Source organism: Strongylocentrotus purpuratus, unplaced genomic scaffold (genome assembly GCF_000002235.5).
Source record: "Strongylocentrotus purpuratus isolate Spur 01 unplaced genomic scaffold, Spur_5.0 spur5_scaffold_7, whole genome shotgun sequence".
Classification (NCBI taxonomy): Eukaryota; Metazoa; Echinodermata; class Echinoidea; order Camarodonta; family Strongylocentrotidae; genus Strongylocentrotus; species Strongylocentrotus purpuratus.
The window spans coordinates 4,670,598-4,690,097 of NW_022145613.1; the positions used below are offsets into that span (position 1 = coordinate 4,670,598).

The 19,500-nt window shown below is 37.2% G+C and overlaps 2 protein-coding genes across 3 annotated transcripts in view; both read right to left on the reverse strand.

The window, feature by feature from the left end:
• The window catches only part of LOC100891982 (low-density lipoprotein receptor-related protein 2), a 34,228-nt gene extending 30,035 nt beyond the window's left edge, over window positions 1–4,193 (reverse strand). Inside the window, exon 1 of the mRNA XM_030974616.1 lies at window positions 3,537–4,193. Within this exon, the coding sequence (XP_030830476.1) occupies window positions 3,537–3,879 (343 nt within the window). The 5' untranslated portion in view covers window positions 3,880–4,193. The remainder of the gene's footprint in view (window positions 1–3,536) is intronic.
• Window positions 4,194–12,943: 8,750 nt separating this feature from the next.
• Window positions 12,944–19,500, reverse strand: part of LOC100888694 (alpha-1,6-mannosylglycoprotein 6-beta-N-acetylglucosaminyltransferase A) — a 59,907-nt gene continuing 53,350 nt past the window's right edge. For both annotated transcript variants that reach the window (XM_030974715.1, XM_030974714.1), the window contains 2 exons: window positions 14,740–14,797; window positions 12,944–13,670 (listed from right to left, as the gene is read on the reverse strand). In XM_030974715.1, the coding sequence (XP_030830575.1) occupies window positions 13,457–13,670; window positions 14,740–14,797 (272 nt within the window). In that variant the 3' untranslated portion in view covers window positions 12,944–13,456. The remainder of the gene's footprint in view (window positions 13,671–14,739; window positions 14,798–19,500) is intronic.

Here is a 19,500-nt window from a genome sequence, read left to right on the forward strand (position 1 = left end):
GGGTGATGTGATCACGGTGATACAGACGTAGTGATGGTAATAATATGGTGGTATGAAAGGGTTTAGGGATGATAGTGTGGATGGGTGTGGTGATGGTGGTGTGTGCGTGTGGGTGAAGTGATAGCGGTGTGGGTAGATGTAGTGACAGTGATTTGGTGTGTGGGTGTGGTGATCAGGGTGAAATATATGTTGTGATGGTAATAAAATGGTAGCACGGATTGGTGTAGTGATGATAGTGTGGATGGGTGTGGTGATGGTGGTGTGTGCGTGTGGGTGAAGTGATAGCGGCATTGCAAGATGTAGTGACAGAGATTTGGCGTGTGGGTGTAGTGATCAGGGTGTAGGGGTGATATGTGGATGGGTGTGGTGATGGTGGCGTATGCGTGTGGGTGTATTGATAGCGGTGTGGGTAGATGAAGCGACAGAGATGTGGCAAGTGGGTGTAGTGATCAAGGTTACATAGTAGTAATGGCAATACTGTAGTAGTATGAATGGGTGTAGGGATGATAGTGTAAATGGGTGTGGTGATGGTGGTGTGTGCGTGTGGGTTAGCGATGGCGGTGTGGGTAGATGTAGTAACAGTGATGTGGGGGTGTGTGTGCAGTATTTGGAGTTCGTATAAAGACGGTCGGGTGTAGATGGGAGTGGTGATGGTGACATTATGAATATGGCGACAGTAGACTGGGTGTGTGGTTTGGTGGGTGTGTGGTTTGGTGGGTGTAGTGATTGTGTTATGGGCCTAAAGCTGGAGTGAAAATGACGCCTTTATTGGAACATAATGGGTAATGTCTTTACAATTATTTTGTGTACAGCAATGACGATTTTCATGGGTGTGGTGATAGGGATGGGGATAAGAATAGCGTTTTGTTACCCTATTCGATGGTTGTTTTGGGTTATTTTTGGTGTTTGTGTGATGACAATTGTGATGGCGTTGTGGTTGGATGAATTTACCTTCATACTTATGTTGACGTTCTGTATAAGTATTGATGTTCGTTTGTTTGTGGTGGTTTTTCGGGGGTGAGTGAAAGTGCATACTAGAATGAATTAGTACTTTGCCGTTCGATATTAGTAGTAACACAATAAGATACTACTTCATAACAATCTACACGGAAATCGAGTATTTTACATATTCAGAACACTGTTGATCAATCAGCAGTATGAGGCATAGCAAAAAGTGACAATAAATATATTTATAGCCAGTAATGGTTTTAGTGGTGGCAGCGGTGCTAATGGTGTTGGTGGCCGTGATGGGAATAAAGGAATGGTGATTGGGTTTTTCCCACTTTTGTTTGTGAGGACGGTAAAACTTAATGTGTGGATGAGCCATGAATTTACATCAGAGTACAAGACCTGGCGTAAGTTAAAGTTACATGATTTTCTCCTGGTACAATTTCCAACTTCCCTCATTAGAGTGAGTTATCCTACTGCTGTTAAATCTTACAAAACAGTTTTATGCCTGGTGAGATTTACAATTTTGTATTCCTGTAATTGAAGAGAATTATCACGCAGTTTTACAAACAGGGGTGCAGCTCAAGATGACAAAATAACTTGCCATCACCATGCAAGTAGAAGATGCGCTACCAGAAGAGAATCTTGCAACAATGTAAGAATTTGCTGATGAGGAAAATAAGTTCTTCCTTTTAAAGTCAGCATCTACTAATTTGACAAGCATTTAATTGCAGTAACGAAACAATTCTCTTAATTTGATTCTGATTGAATACTGAAGTATATGAGAAGAAGTGTGATGTGTGGTTCAAAAGTGAGTCTGGGATAGGAAATGCTAGCAAGAAAACAAGCTCGGTTGCAATACCTGAATTTGCAAATAAAGGCATAGAAAAGGCAATTGGTACGCTTTTGCTGCTGTTATGTTCTTGCTGTTAATTGTTTTGTTTATATTGTGGAATAGCCATCAGGAATGTTAGATATCAAGAGATAATTGTTGACACTTAGAACTAAGATTGAGAGTCACAAAAAGGCCATTCAAAATTGGGTTCGCTGCTAGTTGTATGGTTACGGCCAATGTTAATACCGCAAATTTCCTTTTTCTTTCTGGATATAATGAATACCAGATACTGGCATGTATTAATAATTATAGTGGTCAAAGTAAGTGTGCATTCGAATCAAATACAATCGTAAACATATTTGAGCAAATCCAAAAAGTAGTTATCGTCGATTTTACCAATATATATACATATGTATACTATAAAAAAAAGGAATCGCCCTTATAAATTTAATTTAACACTTCATAATACAGGTAATATTAAATATCAACATAATTGTAGTAATGTTCATGATCAAAACGATCGCAATGCGGCAGCTGTGCTTCCATGCAGAAAAGTGCATACTCGCCAAAGTTTTCAATTTTGTTGAGTTCGGGAACATCACTTTGTTTAACGAATGTTGAAACTTAGCTTTAATCTCTTATCTCTTATTGCACTTTATCTTTAAAAACATCCACATTTTATTTCACCTGCATGCAGTGGCGTAATGAGCTAAATCCTTTGGGGGCAAACAAAACCCGGAAAATCATGTCATTTTAGCAATACTGTAAATCACTGGTATCGAAATAGAAATAAACCACGATTGGAGTTTATGTGGGGGGAGGGGGCTCCACCAGTACGCCAGTGCCTGCATGTACCTTGTTAGCTCGATTTCTCTGCTGTTTGTACTAAGCTATGAATCTTCATATCTCATTTGGTTTAGTAATCAAAATCTTGATCAATCTTCGTAAGCTTCCTACTCCACCATTGTTGCAATAAACATGTAAGTGTTTAATCATCAAATTTCTATTATATTTAAAAAAAGAGGCAATTTTGTATTATCAATAAAACTTGTAAATCGTATTCAAATATACGCAATAATTGTGAAATTTTCTATATCTTATCATGTAATTTTATGTCGTGTACTTTTTTCTCTGTAAATTGAAAAATTTCAGCTATCAACTGCATGATCGATGATTTCTATCTCAATAGACCAATACAATACATTACAAAGATATATCCGGTAACACGTATCTATCCATTAGACACTTTCATGGTAATGGTATTAATGAAAGGTACACTCCGCCCACTCCGTTCTTTGTTTTTTTCTATACATTGATTTACATGTATTTGTCTCTCTTTCTTTTGTTTCTTAAAGTGACTCGGTAACATTGCTGAAGGTTGATGAAAAACTGCGTAATTTTTTAATGAAATGTAACTTATTATGTTCCTTCTACTGTACTAACCCTCTAACATTCCAAAAATCCCGAACAAATTCTCAAACCACAAAGGTATTTATGGTTTTCTTTGAAGGCGTAACTGTGCGACACCGTCTTAACAGTAAATTCTTCCAACCATTTTTGAATTTTCCCAGCCGTTTTTACATGAAAATAAGACATAAAACAACCTTTAAAAAAAATCTTTCAACACTGGAGTGTCTTGAATGTTATACAGAGCCAATTCTTTGCTTTGTGACGATTTTCATTCATCTATATTTCATATCACAATTTTTCTTTATGTTGTCGTGAGAGTCGACCTAATTTTACGTATACTCACCAAATAATCCAATTACCATACTCCGCAGTTCATCATGTCCAATGTTCAGTTGGCCTATAAATCTAGCTAGATGTGAAACAGTTTGACTGACCAGTTCTTCTGGCTGGCTATCGGTAACGGTCCGGGTCGTCACTACCTTGGCCGCCGAAGGTGACGGCTCGTACACTGTCGACTCCTCGGAACTTCTCTGAGTTATTCCTTCTTGCAACACCCGAAGCCGTTTGAATAAAGATTCTTCAACTGTAATGGACATGGTCGGTGGAAGCAGGAAGAGAAGAGAAAAAGCACCAAGGAGAAAGACATTTAGCCCGAGTATAGTCCATGCTCGGAACAGCAGCATCATTGAGGGAGCTTGCTCACTCTAGAGACCCGTGGATGTAGGCGGGTTGCAGAAGCGACGGAAAGAGCGGTCAACCTGTCGTCTGCTGCTATCGCGATAAGCAGAAGCGGCGGAAAACGTACCGGACGAAAACGGGACAGATTATCTCGTTTTTTATCTCACTGTTTCTTAACATGGTCCAAGATCAAAATGAATCGGGGAAAATTTACATACAACGTTTAAGAATGTCATTCCTGTAATCACTACGAAATCACACAAAGATACCATGCCTGTTCACATGCGAAGAAATATGAGGGCACTGCTTAAGAAGCTCCTTTACTATTGATTGGATGACTTTATACTACCTGATTCTCCCACGCTCATGCTATGATTGATTGTATTTCACTCGTCCCTTATTATGCTCTCTCTCTCTCTCTCTCTCTCTCTCTCTCTCTCTCTCTCTCTCTCTCTCTCTCTCTCGTTCTCAACCTCCCTCTCCGTTACACGGTATCGTTTGCCCTACTATAATAAGTCCTTAATTATTATTTTTTTTGCTATTTGCCAAAACTAAGTGCGTATTATCAATTTACGTAGGTCAAGAATATAATGATTTTGTTAAACAACTCATAACTGCCTTTTTATCGTATGGTAGACTTTAACGTTACTAGATGTTTAAATTGACAGTAAGAGAGGGAGATGTGGGGTAAGTGGAGAGAGGGATATAGAGGAGGCAGAAAGAGAGAGAGAGAGAGATAGAGAGAGAGTGGGAGAGACGGGAGAGAGAGAGAGGGAGAGGGGGAGAGAAAGAGAGGCGGAGACAAAGACAGAGACAGAAAAGACAGATAGAGAGAGGGGGCAACAGTGAGCTGTTGGGAAAAATGAAAGGTGTGGAATGGAGAAAGTAGAGAGAGGGTAGAAAGGGAGGAGGAACGGATGGGTGGGAGTGGGACAGGGGTGAGTGGAGAAAAGGGGGAGGGAGAAGGAGCAGAGAGCATGAGAGAAATTCATGTAGAAAGAAAGGAAATTGTCGGGAAAGGTGGAAGGAAGGTGAGAGAAAGTAAGAAGAGAGGAGGGAAGGAAAGAGAGATTTAGGACAAATCCTTACTCATTTCCAGTTTCATTCTCATTATTGGAGTGATAGGTCGTGGCGTTCATACCTTGATTCCTTCCCGATCCACAGGAGGGTTTTGCTATGATAAGCCACAACAATCAGCAATATCATTGATTACCTGAGTAGGTCTCTCATATATACTTTGACTGCTTTTTTAATGCATTGCACTTATCAAAGAGTATGCTACTTTTTGAGTCGTCAACTCACCAAGATGTACCAAAAAAAAGTATTTAGATGATGTACTCCTTGATATTCTTTGTACGTACGAACGAAAAAAGAAAAATTCCACAACGTTAAAATTACCGGCAAAATTATATTCAAAGTGTCATGACAAGTGCTTCGGACAGAAGAGGCACTCCCCCCCCCCCCCCACAACCGAAAAACTAGCAAAAATACCTATAAAATCATCTGCTCAAAATTTATAAAAAAGCTTCTCAACATTTTGAGATACAGTTGATATGCTATTAAGCAAAGAATATGATTTTCGGTGATGAATTTTCTTTAATAATTATTTTTTAGTTACACCTCAGTTGAGGCTTTTAATTCTGGATTTAAGAACAAAATTATAATTAAAAGAATTATTAAAAAAAAAGAAAGGAAAAGAAAAGAAAAGAAGGACAAAATGCAAATCCAGACCACAGCGTTTGGGAATAAAAAGGCATACAGTGTGTGGGGGTGATTGTGTGATGGTGTGTATTCATGGGAGGGTGGTTGCGTAAGCTTGTTCGTCAATTATGCCCCTTCTTTCTGAGAGAAAACTATTATGCATTTACATGTTATACATTATAACTTAGTGCTTGATCAATACAAAAAAATATTCCCAAATGATTATAATACATGGCATTTGAAGTGAAAAGCGAAATTGATGAATACTCAATCGAGTCGCGAAAGGCAGAGAAAGAGTGTGTAACGTCAACAAAATTCAGCCAGTAAGTCACTTAACTCAGAGAATTATCTGTCATTGCTGCTAAATCAAAAATAGACAACACATCACCTCCAAAAAGGTGACTGCATGAAATAAGAACTTTAACATACAATTTTTTTCCAACGTGCGTCATCAACTTTCTGCTTTTAACTCTTTGCCTCATTACAGCGATTAATTTCTATCACTTGACGCACCACCCTGCATTTAATTAGATTAAAGGATTACCTCTATAGCTATCTGACAAATCTTGCGAGAGGATCGTGAGAATTACCAAATCTATAATTAGTAGATTCGTATATCCTATCCATAGATCATACAAACTATTGGAACGGATAGCCCCATTCTTTTTAACACGTCTGGGATAACCTGTATTAATACCGAAGTACATTAGTATATATACAAGGACCCTATTGTGTCGATGCCCACTCTTATTTGGAGGCGGGGCGTGTCCCCCTGATTGACGCCCATGCCCCTTCAGTTACATGAGACAAGCTCTGCACATGAAGACGACAACCCTTTGTAAACCTGGGCGCCTCCTCCTCCTCAAAAAAGAAAATCAGGTCCAGGTGAAAAAATGTGAGCTCTCTCATACCTTCTATTCCTTTCTATTACTACACGTTCATGGACGTGGAAGAACGTTTAGGTGTCGTGGTCTAGTGGATACGTCACCACACTGTGGATCACATGGTTTGTGGTTCGAATCCCACCGCGGCACTAATATATATGGGGCCCCCGAGTCAAAAGTGAAATGTTGCGAAATGCATTGTAGTCAACAGTGGATTTGTTTAGATGATGGATTGTGTTTTAAATGATAATGAGGTAGTCATGCCTGAGGTGCAATATGATGTTTTTTTTAAATACACCTTTGACATGTATACTAAATTTCAAAATGTTATTAACTTTAATGTTACACAAAACCAGGGAGTTGGGATGTATGGAGATACCGTCTTGAAAGAATTTCAACCAAAGATCCCCTCTGGAAATCCAAATCATACGTAATGTTACGCAACGCCGTCTGCTTCTTTAAGTTTTCTATTCACTCGGTCGTAAAAATTGGAGGCATCAAACTTAAAAGTATGCGTGGCACCGCAAAAATGACGTCATGGTCAGTGAAGATGTATATAGCTATAACATATAAAGAACAGAATCCACAACATATGACCAATGCAACTTTCTATTGGTTATCAAATGTTTTTTTCGAGCTCGATCGGGTAAACCTTATGAAGACATAGCCATTGGAACCAAAACAAAATAAGGTTCTCATCATCACGATTTTCTCATCTAATTATTGACATTTTCCGAAAATTTAAAAAATTTTGTTCATAGGTGATAGCTAGGAAGGTAGTCTAATGTTTTGTCCCCCCAAAAAACTCAATGAAATTGTTTTATATGTTTTGTTTACGCATGTGTTGGATGAGGGTTAGTAGTTGTCGATTCATCACCACTGTTCACCCCGAGTACGGGCCAGCAAAGCATATGCCGCCGTGCTCGCCGGGCTAGGCTTTGGGTGGATAGGGGGACTTAGTGCTACCAGGGAGCTATGCGGTCTCGGAGTGGGATTAAGGGGGTTCCGGTAGGGGAAACATAATACGCGCGGTACCACGGATGACTTCTAAGGGGCCTCTTGGACAGGTATATGTCCGTTCATTCCAACTCCCTGGTAAAACACTGTAAGAAGATGCTCATTTGGGTATTCTATTAAGGGTATTCGTTTTGCACATAACAATAAAAAGATATTACAGTGTCAACATTTTGTTGTCTTTCTTTCAATCTCCCTTCTCATTCCTCTAGATTTTGTTTTAAAGTGAAATAGGGGGGGGGGGGTGGAAGAGAGAAAAGAAAAGGGAGAGATGGAGAGGGGAGAGGTGGAGAAGGGGAGAGGTGGAGAAGGGGAGAGGTGGAGAAGGGGAGAGAGAGAGAGAGAGAAAGAGAAAGAAGCGAAAGAGAAAGAAGCGAAGGAGAAATAACACATGTATACATACTAGACAATGTACAGAATTGTTATTTTTGAAAAATACATTTAATACCATTTCGTCCAATATTTCACCAACAAAGCTGCAATACCTATTGTGATATTGTCACTTTTATCTCTAAAATAACAAAAAATACTTAAGGTGCATAAAACAACAAAATATTTATATTTTAACAAACAGTGAGGATTAAAAATATATTCTATTGTTAATAAAATTAATTAGTTAAAAAAAGTTAATATTTTCAACAAAATGATCACAAAACTACAATAATACATATTGGAATCTAAATGGAAAAAGAAATAGACCCATGACATTATCAAACTTCACATCGATTGAACCAAAAGATAGCTCTTGTGATCACATAGCCTTTGAAATGCCAACTAAAGGGAAAGTTGAAGACATGTTATCATTGTTTCTCGGAGGGGGGGGGGGGGGGGCAAATTTAAAACTATTTGGATTTACCTGATGACAACTGCCATCAATCACCAAGAGTGGATATCACTTTGTAAAAGATAGACTTTACATAAATGAGTTAACATATATCAAATTAATTGTAAGGAAAAGTCATCATATATATTCAGTATCTGAAAGATAGATGACAAAGCCTCTCACAGCAAGCTCTCTGTTGGACCCCAAGTTTTGCAGCTGCGTGCAATGTTTGCACACACAACCACTAATAATTCCTCAGAAGTTTCTTCAATTGTTCGGTGTGTATGCAAACTATGATACAATGCAGATGGGAAAATGTCTTTGAGGTATCTTATAAACATTTGCTGGTCTAAAGTTACTTAATTACAACATGATTGATTCAATTAAAGTCTTTCAATTATAAATAAATTACAAATAGCCCTATTCTTACTCAGCAATATATACAAACAAGGCACTCAGTTAAGCTAAATTAATGACATGAAATGCTTGAATACACACTTTAAATTTCATGTATTTTGCACATAATGTATCATCAAAGTATTACACTATGATATGATAAAAAGGACAGAATCGATAATTAACTACGATAAAAACATGAAGATTTAAAAAGAATATATATGACAATTGCAAATAGGTTTAACAATCAAACTAACACATTAACATCACATAATAAAAGTAATATTACAATACACAAATTTGCTGGAATACTTAAGTAGTTTCTTGAAGGGGGACTAATCCCAAAGAATGAGTGTAGATATTCTGTAAAACGAGATGAATTCATGCCTTTTGATTTATAATATATCTTTAAAAAACGTGTACACAAGATATATAAATGAAGATTTCTTGGCAAGATGTTATGCCTTTTAGCATGACATGGGCGCAGCCGTTGTATCATACGCCAAGCTTTAATTGGAACAACTTTTAATTCAATAACAAAACCTTAACTGTCCAATGAGGGAAAACCATAGCTGTGAAAGTAAAATATATAATAGGGTAACAATTGTAACTCATTTATTTAAAATACTAAAATACAGCGGTTGAAAAATCCATTTCATTTTTGCGAAACCTTCACCCAGAACGGCATCAACTTATTCATGCAATGTGCATTCTGGCAATTGGAGTATAAAGGATAATAGCAGGTGAATGAAATGCTTCAACACTACAAACACCTGGGAAGGAAGCATCCATAGATTTGAATACATTTAGTTGATAAACGATTCCCATAGTACGTCATGCAATCAAGAAAATGGCGATGCCTATGTCTTGCTGAGAAACTGTACATTATTCTTTCTTTATGCCTTTCTCATACACTATATTGGGGAATCTTGTAGATTGATGGGCAAGATTGCAGTAAATCCCTCAGAACAACCAACGTTATTCTGTGGGGTTAGATCTCCTGTAAGTCATATAAAAACCCAAAATGCCAAATATAGAGTAAAGACAACACTTTGTAAGGTTTGGACACCTGTTTCATGCACAGAGCTTGGCATCCTTTTTGGGTATCCTGGGGAGAAGCCGGAACACCCAACCCAATTCAATTGTTTTTCTTTCCTAAATCTTTGATTGTGTGCAAATTTCTAATATTCTACCTGCATATATAATACTGTTACACCAATACCCTACATTTATGTGTGATTTTCACTGGTTTGTTGCTGTCAAACCACATCCGATCCCAGTCTTAACTTGGAAAAGCTGCTTCAGGGATTACCTCATCTCAGCTTCAAGATTAAGGTTTGTATACATGTACTACAACAAAACATTCTCCCTTTTTTTAGAGGGGGGGGGGGGATGTTAACAAAATTTATTTATACATGTATAGTGGTAAATTTGAATATCCGAAAATGCTGTTTTTGTAACGGTTTCACCAGACTAACTTGTCACCGATTATGGTCCGACAGTCATCAATTGAAAAAAGTATACAGACACCTCTAATACTCTGTGGAGTCATATCTAAATGCAGAAAATCACCTTACTGTATGTGCCTATGCTGACACATACATGTACCAGGACATAAATCTGCAATTCTACCGTTAGTTTTCAGGTCAACTAAAAGCTCTCTCACACAAATAGCCGAATTATACCAGTACTGAAAAGTATTGCATAAAACAAAAGGAATTACAACGGCCATGATTATGTAACAAGTATGTGTATAGCCATTTAAAATGCAAGGATTTGTGTAGCTAAAATCAATCATTGTAACTTGTTAATAATAACAGGTATTACAAAACAGAGCTCAACTAGTTATTTTTCTGTGTATGTAACTCAGCTATTATACATTCTCAATCATATCATTTGACAGACCACAATCATGCATATTTTATTACATCCAGCATACACTCCTAAAGATTTTGTGGTATTTTACTCTTCATCATAACCACAAGTCTAGATTACTGTTACATTGACAAACAAAAAACATGACTACACATTGACAAAACATCACAACAATTTTGGGCATGAAAAGCATACAACTTCATACATTTCAACAATAAAAAGTAACAGAAAGAAAAAACTATATTTAATTCATACGCATATCTTGAAAAGCCTCGATCCCCAGTACTGGAATTATACATATACATGTACTTATCTCATCCATCATTTCTACCAGATTCATCCATTCAATATTTCCATATACAAATATACATGTAGGAAAGTGGAAAATAGGAAATCCAACTAAATATCTGTGACCATATATCATGCACCCTTTTTTGTGTTGCTGTCATGAATGGCTTTCAACTAGAGCCGATTGAGTCTTTTCTCAATGAAAGGCTCATATACAAGACCTTACTTAGAGCTCATGTGACCATTTGGGAGAGCAATCTGATAGTATTTACATTTCTAGATTGTCGTAAGAACATGAAGACCTAATACAATGTCATTAAAAATCAACTTGTAAGAGGTCTGATCGTGTTATACCTGTTACATTTAGGCAAGAAATATTGGTTTTCATGGTAAACAGATGAACCATTGGAACTTCTCGCAGCAAATCAATATACTGAAATCAAGTCAAAATTATATATCCTTCAATCACATCGCCCTTAAAACAAAATATACATGCAGCTAAATCTACATTGAGACAACAGGAACCTACATATACACACCTTTGATATAATACAATCATATAACCACCAGTTGAGCATATGTACAAATAAATCATTATATTCTACAAGCTGAAGAAATTACAAAATAGCCAAAATGTACATATCAAGCAATGAAACAAGAATGTGCGTGTGATTTGGTATAACAAGTTTCTAATAATTTAGTGGAAATGCGGTATACAGCTTAGAATTCATACATTGTTGATAAAAATCCAAAAATATATATAAATTATAGCAACTTACTCTCTTCTTAATACATGTAAATTCAGGAAAAATGACATGATGACCTTCCAGGGTCAAACAAAATATCGACCTCAATACAATAAATATCATCTTGAAGTTGTATCTGGGCCACGTACCATATAGAGTTGCAATTGATCTGAATCAATGGCAAGTCCTCTAATATCAATCACAAGCTTACAGTCTTCTATCTCTTATGTACATTGTTTATAAGCCAGGGCCCAGATTTTAATGTCTAAAAGATACTAATTATACACACAAGAATATTAGCATCAGTCTTTGGTAGAAATATTTGATCCATCCTCGACATAAACACATTTGCTTAAAGAGAACAACACGTACCATCACACACACATGTACATTTGATAAAGAAGTACAGATCATCATTACTCAATCATAGAGTCATAAAAGGGTTTTACTCATTGGACACATTCATTGGGCATTTCAAACCGTATGATGTTACCCATCATCCAACAAAAATATGGGCTTTCAATAAATCATTCATGAGCGACCGGAAATAACGCGGTTGTAGAGATGACCCAGCTTGACACTATCAGTTTGGGAAGAAAATAATCTGCATTTGACGCATTATGAATATATCCTATTCTATTTGCATCCTGAGACAAAATGATGCCATCCTATCCAAATATGCATTCATTTGAATTTTTAAGAAGCATTAAAATGTTTTTCATGAATTTGTATAATTGTCTTTTTATTAAGAAAAACAAAATTAGTAAAATTTTCCATTTTGATTTGTACATTGTAAAAATGGGACCATTAGTTCTTGGATATCTTCATTGAATATTTGTTCTAAAAAAACAACATTCAATTATATGGAAGTAAATTTTGAACCCAAGGTAGTCACATCTATTTGTTGAATGAACTATTAAAGTGACGATACTGGTTGCTGGTCTTGGAACTGGGATAGTTGTTTCCTTAGCCCTTAGGATAAATCATGAAGACTTTATTGGACATAAGATAACAAGACAGAGTAACATTATTTAAAGCTTGAGTGTATTAACATGATATTTTGATCCTATGTTTTGGCCCTGTATTGAAGTACCAGGATAATGAGGTTGGTCACACAAGCCTACAGAACCCATTATCCAGGGTGTATCTTTGATTGATCCATTATTGGGGGGCACAACTTCCCCTGATTGAGGTCCTTCACAACGGATCCAGGCTAACTCGGACCCTGGGACAATTCGGCCCGCTGTAAAAACGGTCATTTTACCCTAACCCTAACCCTAACCCTAACCCTAACCCTAACCCTAACCCTAACCCTAACCCTAACTCTAACTCTAACTCTAACTCTAACTCTAACTCTAACCCTAACCCTAGACCTAACCCTAAACCTAACTCTACCTCTAAACCTAACCTTAAACCTAACCCTAAACCTGCAAAAACTGACTATTTTTGCAGCGGCCCAAGTTGTCCCCGGGTCCGAGATAGCCCGACTCACTTCACAACATATGAAGCAAGTCCATATGAGTCATCAAAAAGAATCATGTTGTCCGATGGAGATTCACTATCTTCTGCCAAACTTTGAGAACAATTTCAGTTACGTCCACTGCATCAGTCATCCATAAGAGTTTCAACCATTGTAAATTTCAACTTCATCTTTTTTTAACCAGATGATTACCATTTGATGTGATACAAGGATTGTCCATACGCTCCAGCCAGAGTTGACATCATCTCTTGGTATTTAACAGCGCAGGGTCTCATGAAACTGCTGTAAGTACAAGTTCACCGACATCCCATTGAAACGCGTGTTAAACTTATGACGGTTCGATGATACGCTGCCCAGGTGAACGTCGGCTAATCTGACTCACTCTCCTCTGCACTCTTTGCAGAGCGCCACCTGCCCCCTGATGTAGTCCCTGCATGGACACACCCGCTTGTGGTTGGAGCCACCCCCAGCACAGCTGTAGAGAAGGTGGTGGGCCTGTGTGTAGCATTTGGTTGATAAGAGTGTAGACTCCATGGCTGGGGCATAGATCTCCTCTACAGCATATGCACTGGAACACTTTACTGCAGTGGCACTGAAAGGGTTAAAGCACAGGATAAGAAAGAGTTACATATAAAGGCTTGTTCATATATTTCAAAAGCTCCCTCACAACAAAAATGACATTTGTTTTTTATTATTCAATTCAGTTTTATTCAATTCCTATAAAATATACAAAACAGAATACAAGTATGACAGAATAACAGTATAAATCCATCAAGAGTACAAAATAAAGAAAAATGATAAAACAATAAAGCGATACATCAGATAACAACACAAGATAGAGCATTATTGGAATTGGGTGGTCATAAAAAACCATGAGGATTTGTCGAGACTACCACCCTCTTAGAAATCAGTTGTGATTTTTTCCATTTATGTAATCAATTTTTTTTAATGACGGGTAAGGTATGATATAACTCCTTGACCAGGAAAAGGACAAGTCCTCTGTCAGTATTTGTTAATTTGGTGTCCTACATGTTGTTCAGGAATGTGGGGTTCTGCAAGGAAATTGATATAAATTGCATCACATCACCTCATACATGGTCTGGGGGGCATTTCACAAAGCCTTTTTTCAATGACAAATAACAAAAATCAGTGACAAATCTGCTGATAACCAATCAGAAGCAAGGATTTCAGTAGCTTATAACACAAATTGTCATTTGTCACTGATGACAAGTTTTGTGAAACGCCCCCCAGGTCTAATCTTTAGTAGGGCAATTAATTTAAAACAAAGATCAGGGTCCTGTCATACAAAGAGTTGCGATCGATCCAAATCAATCGCAAGTCCTCCAATCAATTGCAAGTTTGCGATCTCTTGCGTTCATAGTTGCGATAAGTTGTGATTTATATCAACTCTTTGTATTAAAGACAGGGTCCAGATATACTCAAATCTGAGATGAGGTCAGTATGGTACGGAATGTAACAGCTTGCATTTGCCTATATTGTCTTCTCCTTAAAGATAAAACAGACATATGGCTTGTTCATAAATGATGTGGGAAAGCCACACTTAAATCGTAATTCAAACTCCATTTTCCTTTCTTAGTTAATTGTATTTTACATCATAAGGCTAAATTGTACACAACGGTTATCATACATAGTTTACTTACTTTTCAACAGTCTCCCTGCTATTCAATTGTTTAAAGAATCCAGGTTCACATATAAGATCTGCAAAATGAAAGAACAAGAGTAGACATGGATATGAGCATTGAGCAAGTTGTTATATTCATCTCAGAGGTGTCGTGGACGAGTGGATATGTCACCGGACTGTGGATCACAAGGTCAGCGGTTCAAGTCCCACCGCGGCACTAATGTCCTTTGCCAAGACATTGATCTACATTTAGCCACTCTCCACCCAGGTGTTAAATGGGTACCCGGTAGGATGCGAAAGCTAATGTACTTAGATTAGCAAGTGTGCGCTTGTAAAAATGACGCCTGGCTGGAATGCTTCCCAGGGAGTGGAGAACGTGCATACATTGTGTGCGGATATGCCTGAATCCGATGACCGGTATAATAATATATATATCTAAAGCGCTTGAAGAGTGCCTTCGGTCCTGAAAAGCGCTATATAAGAACAAGCTATTATTATTATCTTTTTTTTTAAACATAAGTTCAATGTGTGCATAAGTAGATAATAAGAGCAAATCATATAGAAGTTGACCTATCCTCATGATTTGTTTTCTTTCTTTAGAAAAAAAGAGGAAGGTTAATCAGAAAGATTAAATCAAATGCCACTGATGCACCTTGCATTCTTTCAGGACAGGCATTATTTTATTTGAAATATATGAAACAGCCAAGCACCTAAATACAAAACATTGAAGGAATTATGTTAGAAAGGGGTTTCAACACAGCCAATATGTATGAAAAAAGTGTTTCTGAACTTGTATTGTATTTATTCGTCTATTCATGGTTAAACTCACAATCAGTCAAAACATACTGCTCTTCAGCGAGTCCATGCACATGTTTGTTAAAAAACAAGTAAAACTATTAAACACAATAACATTGACAAACAAATATAGAACAAATTCAAATATCTACAAACAAATATTTGAAAGAATGAAAATCACAAAAAGATAATCAATTAATAATACTCATAAAATTGTCAAGACTTACGATTTGTACACCACCTAGCCCCCCCCCCCCCACCCCCTTTCCCAATTAATCAATGTGGTTGACAATTTAAGAATTCCTTTGCATGATTTTGTACTAGAACAACTTTGCATAAAACATCATGGGAAAGCAATAAGAATACTCCTCATACTGATATATGTACATCTGGAAAATGTTTTAAGGTTCTGAAACAAATTTTTTTTGAGCCAAACCAGAAGATGTAGGCTATAGCCCTGAATGGGTTAGGCGACCTCCGATACAAAGACAAACCTCACACTCTCCCACATTTCTGTTCTGAAATAATTTTGAATAATTCTGTACAGCAGATTTAACCATTGCCTACATCCATTGACAGCATGCTAGTTTCAAGTACCTTTATCATCCACTGAAAGCATATGACTTTACAAGTAAGCTTAAGCATAATCAGCATTCTGGATATAACAAAAGATAAGCTGTCACTTTCAAATACTATCTCATTCATAACCCATAATCGCTATGCTCAAAAGATGAATATTTGCACTTGGTAGTTTCATGAAGAGAAAAAAAGAATCTTTCTGAATGCAAAGTGATTCTCTTTTGAGGCCACAGTATTCTTTTCATGTCCTTTATACTTAAAGAAGAATTAACCTCTTTATAAGGAAGCATTATCACGACATAGAGTAAAACAACGTTTCAGTCACCAGACTGCAGATCACAAGGTACAGGGTTCTTTGGCAAGACGTTAATCTACATTCGCCACTCTCCACCCAGGTGTAAATGGGTACCAGATATGCTTGGGCGCTAGTTAACTTTGGCAGCTCGGCTACGACCAGGGTAATATGTGTAAAGCGCCATGAGCATCGGAGCCTGACGGATACTGGCGCTATATAAATAACCATATTATTAATATGATATAAAAAGAATTGCTGTAGGCCAAATAATATTGTCTTGCAAGTACAATAAAGAGACCCTACTCCGCCATATTTACTACGTCGTCTGCTGCCCAAGGAAGATGCTATTTTGTCAAAATTCCCCTTCAAAACTTCTGGGTTGTGACGTATCGCACGGAGTACTGATGTAGGGCGGCGATATGCCTAGAAGCATGCGTTATAAGCAATACACATCAAACATGGTGTTCTGCCAAGTGTTTGGTTGTAATAATTGCTCCTCGGAAACCAAGGGGAAACTGTTTCACCAGTTTCCATGCCCACACAATCACAGTGAAATATTCCAGCTATCGGTAGCAGCTCTGAAGGTGGAGAAATTTCTGGACGAAAAGTACAAGTACAACAGGAAAAGGGATGTGATCTGCAGTGATCATTTTACAGAGGCAGATTACCGAGTTGACATGAGAGCAAAATTGATGGGAAGAAAGGCACAGGGGCTGCTGAAAGAGGATGCAGTTCCGTCAATTTTCGCCAATAGACCGGTACAAAATCCCGTCATCAACAGAAAAGGGGATAGTTGAGATAGAGGCAAAAAAGGTTGTAATTTAATGTCCCAATTGTGTGCAATATTGCTACAAATTGCAGTGGTTATTAGAAAATCTTTGTTTTCATTGCGCTGTATATGTAGTTTACAGCAGGGAAACCTACGGATGCAATCCAACGTACTAATCTGTCGACTTCCATGAGATACATCACAGAGTGGGCCGTGCGCAAACACAATGGCGACGTTCTGAAAATAGACACATTTTCTCATTAAAGTGAGATTTTTTTATTTCTTTTAAAAAAGCTGTTTTGGAAATTATCACATAATAATCTTGCTGGAACCAAAACAATCTAAATTTTGTAGCTTTGCATTTTTTTTTAATGTGAAAGGTGTCTCCTGGGGTTTTTCCCGCTTGTTTTCCAAGACCTATAGATTGCTGCTTAACTAAAATGCACTGAACCATTAGCAACAACAGCAACACAATCCTTTAATGTGTTTTTTTATGACAGAAAACAATCCCTGTAAATGGTAATCTTATATAAATCTTTGCTCGTGTAACTCTGTTATCCAGGATCCGCAAGTCTTTTCACCACCTGCTACTGTTAAAGCGAGTTGAGATGGATTCAAAGATTCAACTTGATAGCTAAAGAAAGGCGGGTGGATGCTCTCCATTTTTCATACCGGCATTAACATTTTGTTTGAATAAACAAGATGGAAGATATCATTCCGGAGCCCTTCAAGATTTAAATTTGTTCGTAAGTGAGCTATGGTGGGCGGGGTAGTTTTCTTAACTGCTTCTCTTCTCTAGACATCAAGATGTTTATGATTGAGAACAGATATCGCCAACCCATTACAGTGTATGAATTTCAGATTTGGGGCATGCGTGCACATACAATCATGTATGATACAAATATTGCATGCTTCAGGGTTTTCGTTATAACAAAATATATGACAAATTCGGATTTTCCAGATTGATGTTATATTTCACTGAGGCCGCAGCCACAGGCAGGCCTTGGTAACTATAATGGCACAAGAGACATTCTGAATTTGGAGGTGAATATATGCAATATTAAAGTGACTCGGTAACATTGTTGAAGGTTGAGGAAAAAACTGCATAATTTTTGTCTGAAATGTTCCTTATTATAATTCCTTCTACTGTACTTGGCCTCTAACAGGCAAAAAATCCTGAAAAAAATTCTCAAACCGCAAAGTTATTTATGGTTTTCTTTGAAGGCGTCACTGCGCAACACCATCTAACAGTAAATTCTCCCAACCAGTTTTGAATTTTCACAACCATTTTCCCATAAAAATAAGACATAAAACAGGCTTTTAAAAATAATTCAATACTTAAACGTTTGGAATGGATTGACATCCACCTAAAACGTAAATAAATTGTAATAATATAGTTGGGAGAAATAAGGTTTTGATCAGATCAGTTTTTCCCAATTTGTATCATTAATAATGGTCTGTTTTCACTCAAACTTTCAGATTATCTTTAATTGCACATCTCGCATTGAAGTCACTACCTGAAGAACCATTTTCTCTCATCTGAACAATGTTACAACCGGTAAGTCCCTTTAAGCAACAAAATGCATGCAATATTTGCAATGTAAAATCTTGGGTATTTGCAATCTCATACATGTATGTAGCTCCTTTTGAGTCAGGCCCTCACAATTACATACAGGTTGCCTTTGCGTCCGATGTGTGCAGCTATCACATTGCAAACAATGGGTTCAAGCAGGGAAGATAGGATAAAATAAGTTCATGAGAGTACTTTAAAAATAAGATAAATAATTACCATGGCAACCAAATTAAACCATAATTTTAGTAATCAAATATATGCCAGACATGATCATTTGAATATTCTAATATTTAAAAAATAATGAAAAATTCTATGTTTTTGGACCGAGCTTGGTTTGCTCTCTCTTTTTTATTTTTTATCGGACAGCTGTTCAAGGGGAATAAAAATGCATATTTTAATAAAAGGAGAAGACGGAAAGAATGTAGGCGCAAAAGTGAAATTTAGGTCACAAAATGGCCTTGCGCTGCTATTCCCACACTCGTGAATGGAGGGGCATATACATGTAGGTGTGCACATGGTAACAAAATCTATGTCCACATCTGGATTTTAGCAGCACAAATTGACATTCTTTTCAACTTCCAATCTTTCAGCTGTACATTTACTACTAACACTGCAAACGTATGCTATTTCCTCTGTTATGCATGTGCAAGCAAATATATGTATCTGGACTGCATTTTTAGCAATACATTCACCTGTATCATAATGATGCCCTACTTTTAAGATTTATGCCAAACTGTCTTCTTTATTTTGCACCTAAACCTCTGTTAAT